We start from the raw sequence: 15,076 nt of genomic DNA, 5'->3' as shown, positions 1-15,076 counted from the left end.
TTACATTCTCAAATGAGCTTTAACAAAAGATAATTGTTGGAGGCGTGAGGCTTGTCAGTGCCCCAATGTTCAGACTGATTCTTTTTCTAAAAGAAATTTATAGAATCTTACATGGATTCATGCTGTTTTTGAGCAAAATAAAATGTAACTCAGCAACTACAAATTCACCCCAAAAACATGTTTGTGTGGAATGAGTGTAAGCAGTTATAAGTCTGAGAGGGTGCATGTGTGTGTGTGTGTATGTGAGTGTTTGAGAGAGCGCTTGTCTATGAGAGAGGGTCTGCATGAGCGTGTGGGTGTGTAGTGCTGTGGGGTCACCTGTATTGTAACATGAACTCGAGGCCCCAGCTGAGGCCATTCCCATGAGTACCGAACTTGGGTATCAGCCTCTGCATGGCTGCTTTGTGTTGTTGGCTGTCCCGAAGTCAGCCTTGGATGGTCACCTGAAGGACTGTGGTCGAATGTCCCGGACTGCTGAAGTGTTCTCCAGTGGGAGGGAACACTCTCTGGTCTGTTGATTGAATGGACACCACACAACATCCGTTGCTGTAGCCTCTGCTCGATCTTGCTATGTACACTGATCAATCCTCTTTGTTACCTCTTCAAAAAACTTAATCAAATTAGTGAAACGTGATTTCGCGCGCACAAAGTCATGGTGACTACCCCTAATCAACCCTTGCCTATTCAGGTACAAGTAAATGCTGTCCCTCAGGGTCCCCTCCAACAACTTGCCCACCAACTATGTCAGACGCGCCGGTCTATAATTCCCTGGCTTTTCCTTACCGTCTTTCTTAAATTGTGGCACCACGTTAGCCAACCTCCGATTTTCCGGCACCTCACCTGTGACTGTCGATCCAGATATCTCAACAAGGGACCCAGCAATTGCTTCCCACAGAGTTATTGGGTACACCTGATCAGGTCCTTGGGATTTATCCATCTGTATGCGTTTTAATCCATCCAGCAAAACAACTCTGTTATATGGACACTTTTCAAGATGTCACTATGTATTTCCCACATTTGACGTCTTCCATATCCTTCTCCCCAGTAAACACTGATGCAAAATACTCATTTAGTGTATCTCTCATCTCCTGAGGTTCCACACGTGGGCTGCCCTGCTGATCTTTGAGGGGTCCTCTTCTCTCCCTGGTTACCCTTTTGTCCTTAATGTATTTCTCAAATTATTTTGGTCCATTTGGTCCTTGAGCTTTGCACTTCCATACAAGCAAATAGTTCTAATCTTATTTGTTTACCCAGTTCCTGTTTTCCTTCAGCCCTATTTCTATTATCAGGATTAGTATTGACATACTTGAACTACTAACTCTGGAAGTGAATTTCACATCCCTGTTTTTAAACCTCTTGCATTTAACTTTGAATCTGTCTCACACAACTTAAACGGTCACTTTCTGGATGCAGTTTGCTTCCAACCTCCCATTCCTATCTTTAATTTTTAGCCCTTTCCTAGTAGAACATGTTCATGAATCCTAATGAGTTGATGGTTGGAGTTGATTGGAGAAATCAATTTAGTATCTAGGGAAAGTATTAATGTAGGGTGTTTAAGGGCATATTGAATACACTAGTGTTCAGTTTACTTTGGAATTGAGGTATCAAGCTGAAATAAATTCCTAGTACGTTATGCTGTACTCTAATTTCTTCCTTTTGTACATGTGTACTCGTGCCTCAGAGTCTATTTACTATGGGACTTTAACGTCGACAATGGAGTTGTTAGTACATGGAGTTGTCCGTTTACAAACTGCTGAGCAGTGGTATTACAAAGGGATACTATAACATGAGTCCCTGTAACAAGTGCAAGTTGCAAACAATTAATTGTAGACTTTCACTTGCATCCAAATCACAAGTTCATATTTGCAGATGATCTCAAAACTGCAGTTTCTGCAAGATGTTCCCTGACATGTTGGTGGGGTAATCTGCATTTTGCATTTGATTGGGGTCAAAGTGAGTGGTTAACTTCCTGTATAATGAACTGTAAACACAAAGGACGTAATTGTATACATAACAACAGATATTAATTTCAAAGAAGGGTTGTTAAAAAAACCAGCCTGGTTAGAAAGATGCTTAATTCGAAAGCTTCTATTGAAGCTTGTCTGACAGGTTTGAGATTCTTGCTCCCTGTGTGGATGAGTGGAGTCTATCGAGAGTATGAGCAAACTGACCATGGTTCTGGGAGCCATTCAAGAGTGGGGGAGAAAAGAGAAATGTGGTTGTAATCAAGAATAATAGTCATGGGAATAGACAGTGTTCTCTGCAGCCAGAGTCGAAATTCCTGAAGGATGCCTTTCCTGTCTGGTGCCTGAGTGGGCAGGGGAAGATGCAGTTACCATGGTCCATTTAGGTAACAGCAATATAAGTGGAAAGAGAGCCTGTTGAAGGAAATGAGCAACTCGAGGCTAAATTAAGAAAGTAGAACCAAAAAAAGTGGCAATCTCTGGATTATTACCCGAGTCATGAGCAAATTGGTACAGAGTCAACAAGATTGAAGAGGTGAACATGTGGCTCAAACACTGTGGGAGAAAGCAATTCGAATTCATGGGACATTGGCACCAGTACTGGGGAAGGAGGGAGCTGTTTCAATGGGACAAGCCATATAGAGGTTTATAAAATGAGGGGCATGGATAGGATAAATAGACAAAGTCTTTCCCCTGGGGTGTGGGGGTTTGTCTAAAAGTAAGGACAGAGGTTTAGGGTGAGAGGGAAAAGATATGAGAGACCTAAAGGACAACTTTTTCACGCAGAGGGGTGTGTGTGTGTGTGTGTGTGTGTGTGGAATGAGCTGCCAGAGGAAGAAGTAGGGGTTGGTATGATTACAACATTTAAAGGCATCTGGATGGGGAAATGAATAGGAAAGGTTTAGAGGGATATAGGCCAAGTGCTGGCAGATGGGACTGATTAGGTTAAGGTATCTGGTTGACATGGACGAGTTGGACTGAAGGATCTGTTTCTGTGCTATACATCTCTATGCCTCTATGAACTGAATCATGCAAGGACCAGAGTCCTGGCAAATTGTAAAAGAGGGCTGTGGATAGGGCTTTAAAGTAAATGGGGTGTAGGTTAAGTTGCATGAAAAATTATGCTAAAAGATAAGAGTGGGGTGTGCTTGACATGTTGTGGAAACTTTAATAACATGTAATTGGGTAGAGTATAAAAAGGATCAGGAATCTAACTTCGGGCACACTTGAAGGGATAACTGAGAAGGGGGCAGTCAATGCAAGACAAAGTGTGTTGTACTTCAATGCATGCAGTATACAAAATAAGATAAATGAGCTGCGAGCACAGATTGAAATCAGCAGGTACAATGTTGCGGATATCACGTGGTTGCATGAGGATTAGGGCTGGGACCTAAATATCTAAGGCTACATGTCCTATTGAAAGGACACGTAGATGAGCAGAGGTGAGGGTTGTCTTGTTTGTAAGAAATTAAATTAATTGATAGCAACAAATGATCTACAGTTGGAAGGTGGGACCAAAGTGGGAAGTGTTGAGGAACTGCAAAAGAAAAACCACCAGGAGTTGTGTACAGGCACCTAGCAGTAATTAGAATGTGGGGCAGAAAATAAATTAGGAAATGGAAAAAGTATGGAAGAATTATTACAATCGAAGGATCTTCGATATGCAGGTAGACTAGGAAAATCAGATTGTTAGCAGATTTCAAAAGGAATTTGCAGAATGTCTGCAAGAATGTTTGTTTTTTGGAGCAGCTTGTGATAGAGTCCACAAGGGAACAGGCAATTCTGAATTGGGTGATGTGTAATGAGGCTGATTTAATTAGGAGCTTAAGATGAAGGGGTCCCTCGGGCAATGATAATGTGAAAGAATTCAAGCTGCAGTTTGAGGGGGAGAAGCTAGAATCAGATGGAACGTTATTACAGTTGAGGAAAAGTAACTAAAAAGCCATGAGGGAAGAGCTGGCCAGAGTTCATTGGAAGGGGATAAAAGGTAAAAACAATGACTGCAGATGCTGGAAAGCAAATACTGGATTAGTAGTGCTGGAAGAGCACAGCAGTTCAGGCAGCATCCAACGAGCAGCGAAATTGACATTTCGGGCAAAAGCCCTTCATCAGGAATTCCAGTAGTTCTTTGGAAGGGGAGCCTTGTAGGGAAGACGGTGGAGCAGTAATGGGTATAGTTCAAGAGGCACAGCAGAAATTCATCACAAGGAATTCGAAACCTGCTCGGGAGGATGAAACAAACCATGGCAGATGAAGAAAGTCAGGGACCTCACAAAAGCAATAGAAATAGCATACAGTGTGGTGAAAATTAGTGGGAAGCCAGGGGATTGGGAAGCCTTTGAAAAAAATTAATAGAGAAGGGAGAAGATGAAATATGAGGTAAAGCTAGCTAGTAATTTAAAAGAAGATTGCAAGAGTTTTTTGGATTTGCAAAAGTGGACACTGGATCACTGGAAAATGAGGCTGGAGAAATACTGGGAACAAAGAAATAGCAGAGGAACTGAATAGGTATTTTATCAGTTTTCACAGTGGAAGACACCAGCAGCACACCAGAACTTGGAGAGTCAGATGTTTTGGCCATCACTAAGGAGAAGGAGCTGGGGAAACTGAAAGGTCTGGAGGTGCATAAAACAACCAGACCAGATGGATTACACCCTAGGGTTCAAAGTAGGTAGCTGAGGAGATTGTGGAGGCAATGGTGGTGATCTTTCAAGAATCTGAGTCAGGGAGCATCACTGGGACTGGAAAATGGCTAATGTAAAAGCCCCTGATTAAGGGATGGAGGAGACTGGAAATTACAGGCCGATTAGCCTGACCTCAGTTGTTGGTAAGATTTTAGAGTCTGTTATTTAAGAACAAAATTACAGTTTACTTCAAAGTCAGCACAACTCCTTCAAGACAAGGTAATGCCTGACAAATCTGTTACAATTCTTTGAAGAGATAATGAGCAAGTTAAACAAAAGAGAGCCAGTGGACATGATGTATTTGGATTTCCAGGCTGTCTTTGACAAGGTGCTGCATATGTGGCTCTGAACTAAGATCCCATGGTGCAAGAGACAAGGTGCTGGCATGGGTCGAGGATTGGCTGACTGGCAGAAGGCAGAGATAGTGAATTTTTTTTTCTGTTTCCCCAGGGAAGCAGCCAGTGACTAATAAAATTCCGCATGCGTCTGTGTTGGGACCACAACTATTAATGTTACACAATAACAGTTTGAACTGAGGGTATTGCTAAATTTGCAGATTACATAAAGATAGGTGGAGGGATAGAAAGTGTTAAGGAAGTTGGGAGGCTGCAGAAGGACTGTGGCAGGCTAGGAGAGTATGTAATGGTAGAATGCAGTGGGGAAGAGGTGAAAGGTTATACACTTTGGTAGGATAAATCGAGGCGTAGACTATTTTCTAAATAGGTTAAAGCTTCACATCTGAAGCATAAAAGGACTTGAGAATCCTGAACTAGGAGTTCCTTTTAAAGTTAGCATGTGTGTTCAGTTGGCAGTTTGGAAGGCAAATGGAATGTTAGCATTAATTTCAAGAGGACTAGAAAACAAGATCAGAGATGAACTGCTGAGGTTGTATAAGACTCAGCTGAGACTGCACATGGGTATATTGAGAGCAATTCTGGGTGATGTATTTAAGGAAGGATGTGTTTGCTTTGGAGGTGGGCCAGAGACAATTTTCAAGAGTGATCCTGGGGGTGAAGGGCTTGTGTGAGAAGCAGTTGAGGGCTCCGGGTCTCTGCTTGATGGAGTTGACAAGGATGAGGGGGGTTCTGATTGAAACTTAGAATACTAAGGGGCCTGGATAAAGGTGACTTGGAGAAGATCTTTCCACTGGTAGGAAAGACTAGGATCTGAGGGCACTGTCTCAGAATGAAGGGACGGCCATTTAGAATGAGACAAGGAAGAATTACTTCAGCTATAGAGTGGTGAATCTGTGGAATGTATTACCACAGGGGACTGTGGAGGCCAAGTCGTTGAGTGCATTTCAGACAGAGTTCTTGATAGTTAAGGGGATCAAGAGTAATGGGGAGAAGGCAGGAAAATGGAGTTGAGAAACCCATCAGCCATGATCGAATGGTGGGACAGAGTCAATGAGCCAAATGGCCTAGTTCTGCTCCGATATCTTAAGTCACAGCAGATTGTGTCATTATCACTTAGCCACTTTTGTACTGAAAATTATGCTTAAATCTTTACATTGAAATGCATTCTGCCTTATCACAATCAAAGTGAAAGTTGTCTGAATGTAACTGTTGCCTTTCCCTCTACAATATAGCAAGAAATTGAGAATTTTAAGAAGTTGACTGTCATTAGTAAAGAACATTTCGATACCCTAGCTCCTGAACCACCAGTTGACACAAACCAGGAGGTGCCTCCTGCACCACCAAAGGCCCACCAAGGTAAGATCAATATAGTCTGTACCAAACATCTAATTCTTGATCCGAGTACTTATTTTAAAAAAAAGATTTATTCCTGTTCCTATTCTAGTTAATTAATTCAATCATGGGGGAATTGCATTTTTTTTTAAAAAAAGTGCTGAGTGATGTATCTTACCTACTTTCACTTCTGAAGTAAACTCAATTTATGATTTGAAGCAGATCACATTTACTGCATTATATTTGCAATGTATTAAAATTGGCCTTTTATGGTCATTAATTGAGGTGAATCACATACTTATTTCTGCAAGCATGTCAATAGTTATCTTTTTATGCAAGAGAATCTATGAAGCAGTAAGACCGGGAGCAGTAGTGTTGCTGTTAAGCGACTGGGCTAGTGATTCGGTTTAAAACTTCACCAAGGTTGTTTGTAAATTTAAGTTTAGTTTAACTAAAACAAAGTTTGGATTAGAACGTTGTTATCAATGAAGGTTCACTGATTCGGCACATGGCAGCAGCTTCAGCATAAAATTTTGATAGTAACAGTCTGAATCAACACACTAATAACACTGTAGGGGTCTGGTGCTGAAGTTTGAAAAGTTGCTCCTCAGGCTGGTCAAGCCATAGGCTGATCAAGCAACAGGCTGACATAAATGGTACTTCGAATTACTGTCAAACAATGTCTCTGGTTTCACCAATACCATACACTGGTATGCGCTATCCAAAAACAGGATATCTGGTCTGAATAGTCATGAAGGAGGGACCCAAGGAGTTTTTAACACTCTGCCATTATTGATATGACAGTCTCCTGGTTGCCACTTGGCCGCTCGTACCTCTGCTGCTTAACCAGGAGGTCCTGAGGCGCAGTAGTAATATCAATACATGTGGGCCACTGGCCACAAGTTCTACATCAGGACATGGTGGTTACAGAAGGAGCATTCATGATGCAATTCAGCAAGCTGATGATCAGATGAGAAACCATCTGCCACCTCCCCAGTTCCCCAAAAGGAAGAAAAATTGAGAGAAGATTCACGGGTTTTTGTTTTTTGTTTTAAAAATTAATCCTTTTTTGGTCTGAGTAGTGAAAGCAGAAATATGTGTATAGTGAGTGGGAAACTTCAATGAAACACAATTGATTTTATTGAAGAATGCTAAAGCAAACATACTCAATATTTGTCTGTACCCACTTATGTGAAGGACCCTAAAGGGTCCAGGTTATGGGTGGATAGTTTCTGGTTCCTAAATAATCGTGCAGTTTGAAGGGAATACATGACATTATACACATGGACCAATATTCAGCCACTAGAAATAACTCTGGTAATATTCAACACTTGGCTCCAAATCTGATTTCAGCTTTGGTCCAAAGGTGGATAAAGCTGAATTCCCAGAGTTGAGGTGATAAGGACTACTCTTAACATCAAGACACCAAGCAGCCCAAATGTTCCTTCAATCTGAGAAAATGAAGTATTACTGTCAAGCTGTAAAGTTGAGGGGCTTTTCAGTTATGTATTTACATTGGAGAAGTCCACATTGCCCTCGTTTTTAAAAAAGATCAAGAGATTTGATAGGGTTGCTCGATCAAGAGATTTGATGGGGTTGCTCGATCAAGAGATTTGATGGGGTTGCTCGATCAAGAGATTTGATGGGGTTGCTCGATCAAGAGATTTGATGGGGTTGCTCGATCAAGAGATTTGATGGGGTTGCTCGATCAAGAGATTTGATGGGGTTGCTCGATCAAGAGATTTGATGGGGTTGCTCGATCAAGAGATTTGATGGGGTTGCTCGATCAAGAGATTTGATGGGGCTGCTCGATCAAGAGATTTGATGGGGTTGCTCGATCAAGAGATTTGATGGGGTTGCTCGATCAAGAGATTTGATGGGGTTGCTCGATCAATTCCATTGGTAGCATTGATTCAGCAGCTAAATGAAAAACGTTTTGTGTAGTGAGCAATTAGGAAATGGAATCCAACTTTTTTTTTAAAACCAAAAGTGGCTAAGACTACCACAGAGTAGCCAAGATCTGAGCTCCATAACTTGTTTGGTCCAGGGCAGATTCTAACAATGACCATCATTTCCAGTCTACACTCCAAGCTCCTTTCCACGATCATCAAAGTTAACCCTTTCCCTGGAAACATGAGATTAGACTGGATTTTGTTATCTCAACTTTAGTGTCACATTTGATCCTAAGATTAGCTTTTGATCTTGTTTGTCACCCCTAAGGCTACACGTTTCCACCTTTAACATCCCCCAATTTTACTCCGTCTCAGCTGAGCTACTGCTAAAGCTCTTTGTTCATTATTTCTTTACTTGCAGCTTCGACTATTCAAATCCTCTCTTTGCTTGTCTTCCTGCTAACCTCTCTGATTTTGAGGTCATCTGAAACTCCTCTTGGCTTAATTTGTAAGGTCTAGCTGTCATGCTTGCTTGACAGCATTGGCTCCCAACTTGACTTTAAAATTCTCTTCCTTGTTAAGAATTAAGCGTCATCCCCTCCTATCTCTGTAGTTTTTTAAAAGTCTTTTGCCTCCCTGAGATGCATCTAAATCTGACTTTATGTATGTGTGCACATGCACCCACCCCCCCACCCCCCCCAACAACAAATGGGTTTTAAATTCTCTTTTTTTTTGCACTTTGACCAGTCTCCAATCGATGAAATATCCTGCCAATTATCCACAGCCTATATACTGTATTTTCTTCCTTTATGGTGCTCCTTAAAACTTATCAGTTTGAAAACACTTGGTCATCTGATTTGTGTGAAGCACTTTGCGAAGTTTCCTCATGTTAAAGATGGTATATAAATATAAGCCGTTGTTGGATGCAGAATGAATCAACGTTTTTAAACCAGAAATGGCTGAACTGTTGTGGAGAATAAAATCATAGGGCTAAAAGGAAAGTGAACTGTGCAACTAGATGAACTGGTGTTACAAAGAACCAGCATTGAAAAAATGATGAGATTTCCAACACTGTGCTGTAATGGTTCCACAATGTTGTCGTTTTCAAATATGCATGTAGTTCCATTTTTAAATGCTACTGTTAACCACATTTCTAATATACTTCAGATCATTGTAACTCACTCATTTTATAATTTTTCCCCTTTTTTAAATATTCTTTTCCAGCTATCTTAAATTAGTCCCTTGGTTACCAACTTTAATTTCCATTGTGAAGTATTTTTCCTTTTATAATGTACAACAATTTTAAAAGCATTTACATTATGTAAGGAAATACAGCAAAAATTTATTGAAAGCCAGTCACATTTATAAGTAGCTTTTTTTGATGAGATAAGAGTTTCTGAGGATAATACAGTTGATGTGGTGTTTGCAAACATTTGAAAAAGGTGTTTGATTAAGTACCGTAGTACACGGTCAGTGACACTGCAGCCATGGGAATAAAGATCACAGTAGCACAATGTGATACATTTTGGTAGGAGGAAAAAGCAAAGACAATGTGAACTAAAGGATAAAATTCTAAAGGAGCAGCAGGAACAGAGAAACCTGGAAGTATATATGCACATTGAACGATTTCAGGGCACATCAAAAGGGTGGTTGAAGGAGGACACAGTGACGCAATGATAATGTTACTAAACTAGTAATTCAAAGGCCCAGGCCAAGGTTCTAGGTTTCATAGGTTCAGATCATACCATGGTGGGACTTAAAATAAATTAAATAAATTAATGAAGTCTAGAATCTGTTTGATTAGTGACCGTTGCTGCCATTGGTTTATCATTCAAAAATATGATTCATTATGTCCCATATGGAAATAATTCTGCTATTCTTACCTGGACTGGCCCTGATCTGACTCCAGGCCTATAGCAATATGATTTGACTCTTAATTGGCCCTTGAAAGGGCACAGCAAACTACTCAGTTTGTGTGGTTAGGAGTGGGTAACAAATATTGCTCTTGCCAGTGATGATACTATCCTACAGACTTTTTTGAAAATGGTCTAGATCATGGGCTGCTTCAGTTGTTATTGAGTAGAAAAATGCGCAAGTTGCAATTAAACTTTATTGAACACTGGCTTAGCATTTGCTGATCTCAATAGTTTAGGATGGAAAAGGTTAATAAGAATGGTTGTAGCCATGAGGGACTTTAGAGAAGAGTGAGCTGAGAAAATTGAGGTATTTGAGATAGTGACCTGGGATTCAAATTTGAATTTAATTCTTAAAAAATCTGGAATTGAGTCCAATGTTATCTGTGAATCCATTGTCAATTGTTGGAAAAACCCATTTGATTCACTAATTCCTTATAGGGAAGGAAACTGCCATCCTTCTCTGGTGTGGCCTAGATGTGACTCCAGACCCACAGCAATGTGGTTGACTCTTAGCTGTCCTTTGGGCAGTTAGGGATGGGCATTAATGTTGCCTAACCAGTTGCCCTCATCGAATGAATAAAAAAAATCATGTTCAGAGTTGATGAAGCATAAGTAAACTGTATTCTTAAAACTGAATATGGTTAAAATTTACAAACATTGCCTGAATGCTAGCCAGCCTCCCTTTTGATCCTTGACTTTAAAATATTGATCAAGTACCATTATTACTTATTTTGAAGTGCATAGCTGAGAATTTATGAACATTCACCCACGAATTTAAGGTGAGAAGGGAAAGATTTAAAAGGGACCTAAGAGGCAAATTTTTCATGCGGAAAGTAGCATGTGTATGGAATGAGCTTCCAGAGGAAATAGTGGAGGCTGGTACAATTACAACATTTTAAAAGGCATCTGGGTGGATACATCAATAGGAAGGGCTTAGTGGGATGCTGCCAAATGGAACTAATTAAATTTAGTATATCTGGTCAGCATGTCCAATTTGGACCAAAGGGTCTGGTTCCATGCTGTACATCTCTATACCTCTAAGACCAGAATGTAAAAGACAGTGAGGCCTGATTTTAAACATTTCTGTGTATCTGAAGAAAAACATGGTTACTATTTAAAATATGTGTTGGAGACAAATTTTGAATTACTTGTGTCTGACAGATTATGCTGAAGAGTTAGCCAACAAGCTGTTTGGTGTTGCAGAGCCACCATCATCAAACCTAGCCCGTTCTTTACCTACAACTGTACCAGAATCTCCAGCATGTCCAGCCAGAACCCCAAAGACTCCACGTACACCTAGGCTACAAGATCCCAGTAAGACACCACGATTTTATCCTGTCGTCAAAGAAGGAAGGCCTTTAGACATTGAGGTACGATAAATATTTATCCTTTTCTGGCTAGAAACACAATAAAGTGGAAAGATATGACATTTTTGGTGCAAAGTCTCTCCATATTTTAAAGACAGTGAAAATCTTGCTTTTTAATGCTTATGCATCACTTGAGTGCTCATTTAAATTTTAAAATGCTCTTTATTAGTCAAATTTTTTTATTTAAAATCATTCATCAAATCCAAATTTTCCTTGAGTAGCATGTATTGTATCATTGCACCAGGGTCTAGAATAATGTTGATTATTGCCGGAAAAAAAGACAACTTGCTAACCAATCTGCACTTTCCTCTTTGGTCAAGTAAATGTTGGTTTTCCTCTTCAAGAAAAGATAGAGGAGCTTAATATTAAATGCAGAAAGCTACAGAAAGAGGTATATCGAAGTCTTTTTCCATGAATCACGAAAAGCTAGAATCCAAGTAATAGGGAAGACAATTTCTATTATTTCTAAAAGAGTGAAGTATAAAAGTAGGAGGTCTTGCTAAACTAGACTAAACACCAGTCAGATCACAAATTGAATACTTATAGGTAGGGCCCCTATATCCAAGAAAAGATACACTGATATTGGGTGACAGTCCAAAGAAAGGTTCACCAGGTTAATTCCAGATATGGAGGGACTGTCTTATGGCAAGAGATTGATTAGGCTGGGCCTGCCCTCTTTGGAAGTTAGAATGTGAGGCAACTTGATTGAAACATACAAGATTCTTAGGGTAAATGCAGAAATGTCGTTTGCTCTTGTGGGAAGAGTCTAGGACCAGAAGGTACAATCTGAGTAAGCTGTTGCCCATTTAAGACAGAAATGAGGAGAAATCTTCTGAGAATGAATCTGTGGAATTCTTTTAGAGGACTGTTGAGGCTAGCTCCTTAAGTATATTCAAGGTCGAAATGGACGTTTTAAAAAATATTTTAAGGGAGTCTGATTGAGATGACAAGGGAGGAAAATGGGTTTGAGTATTATCAGCCATGATCTCATTGAACATTGGAGCACACGAGATGAATGGCAAGATGAAATACTGTGACAAAACATCCCTTTGTTTTCAGCGATATTCCAGTTTTGTACCATTTGAAAGAATGAGACATGAAAATGTAATATCTCAATTTGGATACTATCCTTCATTTTTTTTCCCCTTCTTTTGTGTCCCTATTGTCTTAATATCTATAGGTATAATGAAGTAAAAACATTTTAAGTCGTCTTAGAGTCCTTTTGTAATAATTACCCAGCAGTATTTTGTCTTCTAGAAAATGAGTTAACTTCCTAGGAAACAGTAGCCCTCATGAAATTCATAATTCAAAGACTTCCACAAAATAGAAAAACCTTTTAGAACCTGTACTATACATATGATGCCACTTAATATCATCAGGCAGTTCTATTAAATTCTGAAATTAAGTTGCAAACTCAAGTAACATCATATCTATTACCATATCAATGGCAATACATCCCTATTTAACCTCATAATCTTTTTACCTCAAGCCCTTTCTGACCTCATAGTGACTTGGCCCAAATACATGATGTGAATGAGTACACTGAGGGTAATGTGTAACTTACTGAGGCAGAAGCTAAGTTATTGGTAGTTTTTAAAACTCCACGGTAATTGCATTTGCAGGCACCAAGGAAAAGAAAAACGAGGCATAGTTCAAATCCACCACTTGAATGTCACATTGGCTGGGTTATGGATTCAAAAGAACACAGACCAAGAACACCATCTGTTAGGTAAATGCTTTTGTTTATATCACTTATTAATCGTCTGGTACGTTACATTCCTAGGCTTTTTAAAATGTTTAATATAGTTGCAAACTAATACAGAGGAACCTTGATTATCTGGCATTCAATTATCCTAATATCGAATTATCCGGCAAGATTGCAAGGTTCCGATGCTCAGCTCAACTGTTAAACAGCATTCGATTATCTGGAATTCGATTAAGCGAGCGAAATACTGCCTGCCTGTGTCCTATGGATAATCAAGGTTCTTCTGTATAGTGATGTTGCTACTTGCATTGTAGCATTAACTTTACAAAAATGTTTAGATAGTTTATATCAACTGAATAAATAACAATTTTGTAACTTGTCCATGAAAGAAGAAAATAATTGTAATATTAACATTAACATTTGTTATAGCATTATCAGTAAGTTAAATTTAATTGACTTTTATTCAGTATTTATACTGAATTCTTAGACAATTCAGTTGTTTATGCTACTGAAAGTATTACTGATATAGTCTACTTGTGTTTTTGAATATTGCTACTTTGTGACAATATGTATATTGTAATACTGCCTCTGTAAAGTTTAATCTAATACTGAAGCAGTTCTTTAGGACGTTTATAAAAAAATCAGCATTAAAGTTACACATATCATGATGTCTGTTCTAATGGAAATTACTTAATTGGTAAAAGACAACAGTCTATAAACAAAATTTGTTTGTGTAACCATAACATTCCAACTTTATTTTGAACCCATAATGCTGAACAGTTACTTGTGCCTAATTTCGTAAGTTTGTAACCAGCCAATTGCCAAAATGTCCTGGAAAATAAATTCAATCATTCCGGAGCGTTTTTTTGTCCCCCACTTTCATGTTTGCCTTTTAAGTCATTCACTGTTGGACTTTAATGTAATTTCAAGGTACTAAAAACAATTAAATATTAAACTTGTTTCAAATTATCACATCTGAAGAATTCATCAATTATAGCAAGTGGAATATTTCAAGCTAAGTTTCTTTTTGTTCCTTTATGTAACAATAACCTACTTGTTCCTTGAAATCATCACAAATTCTTGATTCAGGAATTAGTCCTTTTTAGATTGGAAATATTTCTGTGTCCTCTTAGTTAGGAATAGTGAGAGGAGCACCAAGGAAACTATAGATTGGTGAGCTTACCATCTCTTGTGAGGGAAATTGCAAGTCTATAATAAAGATTCAATGTTTGGGCTCTTCCGGTAGTTTCTCTACCTCTGGATTGGAAGGTTTGCCATAAAGTTCTGCCTGTGGGAGAGCTGTCAAACGTGTTGAATTGGTTGATTAAAAATATTTACTTTATTATTTAGTGAGGTAAACCACTTTTCAGGTTTGCTGATGACAAACATAGACAACACTGTAAATAATACAAATTTACAAAGAAAAACTGATGGTTTAAGAGAACGAGTAAAATTGTAGGAAATCAATTTCCTATGCAGGTAAATCAGATCATCATTTTCGACCCAGGACAGGATAGAGAACTTTAAATGGCGCAAATCTAGAAGCAGTGGAGGTCAGAGACTTGACTGATAATGCTTGCCATGATATGTGAAAAGCCAAAAGTTCAGAAAGTTAGAGATTATACTCCAGCTAATCAGGATTTTATTACAACTGAAGTACTGAGAGAAGTCCTGGGCATAGGAAAACCATAGGATTTAGTGTCTTTGGAGGGGTTCAACATAGATATATCAATATGAAACCTGGTCTTCGAGCAGTAAATTCCAAGGAGCACCTGCACAAACTAGATATGTATTCCCTGGAATTTGGATAGTTATGGGGAGATTTGATATTAACGTTCTCAAAACTGATGTGAGAAAATA

At 39.1% G+C, this 15,076-nt stretch overlaps 1 protein-coding gene across 1 annotated transcript in view; it reads left to right on the top strand.

Annotated features, from left to right (window-relative positions):
* LOC140485711 (la-related protein 1B-like) overlaps positions 1 to 15,076 on the top strand; it is a 110,469-nt gene that overhangs the window by 76,847 nt on the left and 18,546 nt on the right. Inside the window, 3 exon segments of the mRNA XM_072584154.1 lie at positions 6,237 to 6,360; positions 11,306 to 11,514; positions 13,134 to 13,240. Of these exon segments, the coding sequence (XP_072440255.1) occupies positions 6,237 to 6,360; positions 11,306 to 11,514; positions 13,134 to 13,240 (440 nt within the window).

Source organism: Chiloscyllium punctatum, chromosome 14, assembly GCF_047496795.1.
Source record: "Chiloscyllium punctatum isolate Juve2018m chromosome 14, sChiPun1.3, whole genome shotgun sequence".
Taxonomy (NCBI): domain Eukaryota; kingdom Metazoa; phylum Chordata; class Chondrichthyes; order Orectolobiformes; family Hemiscylliidae; genus Chiloscyllium; species Chiloscyllium punctatum.
Note: the sequence above shows the minus strand (reverse complement) of the source record. Positions and strands in the feature narration are given on the sequence as shown.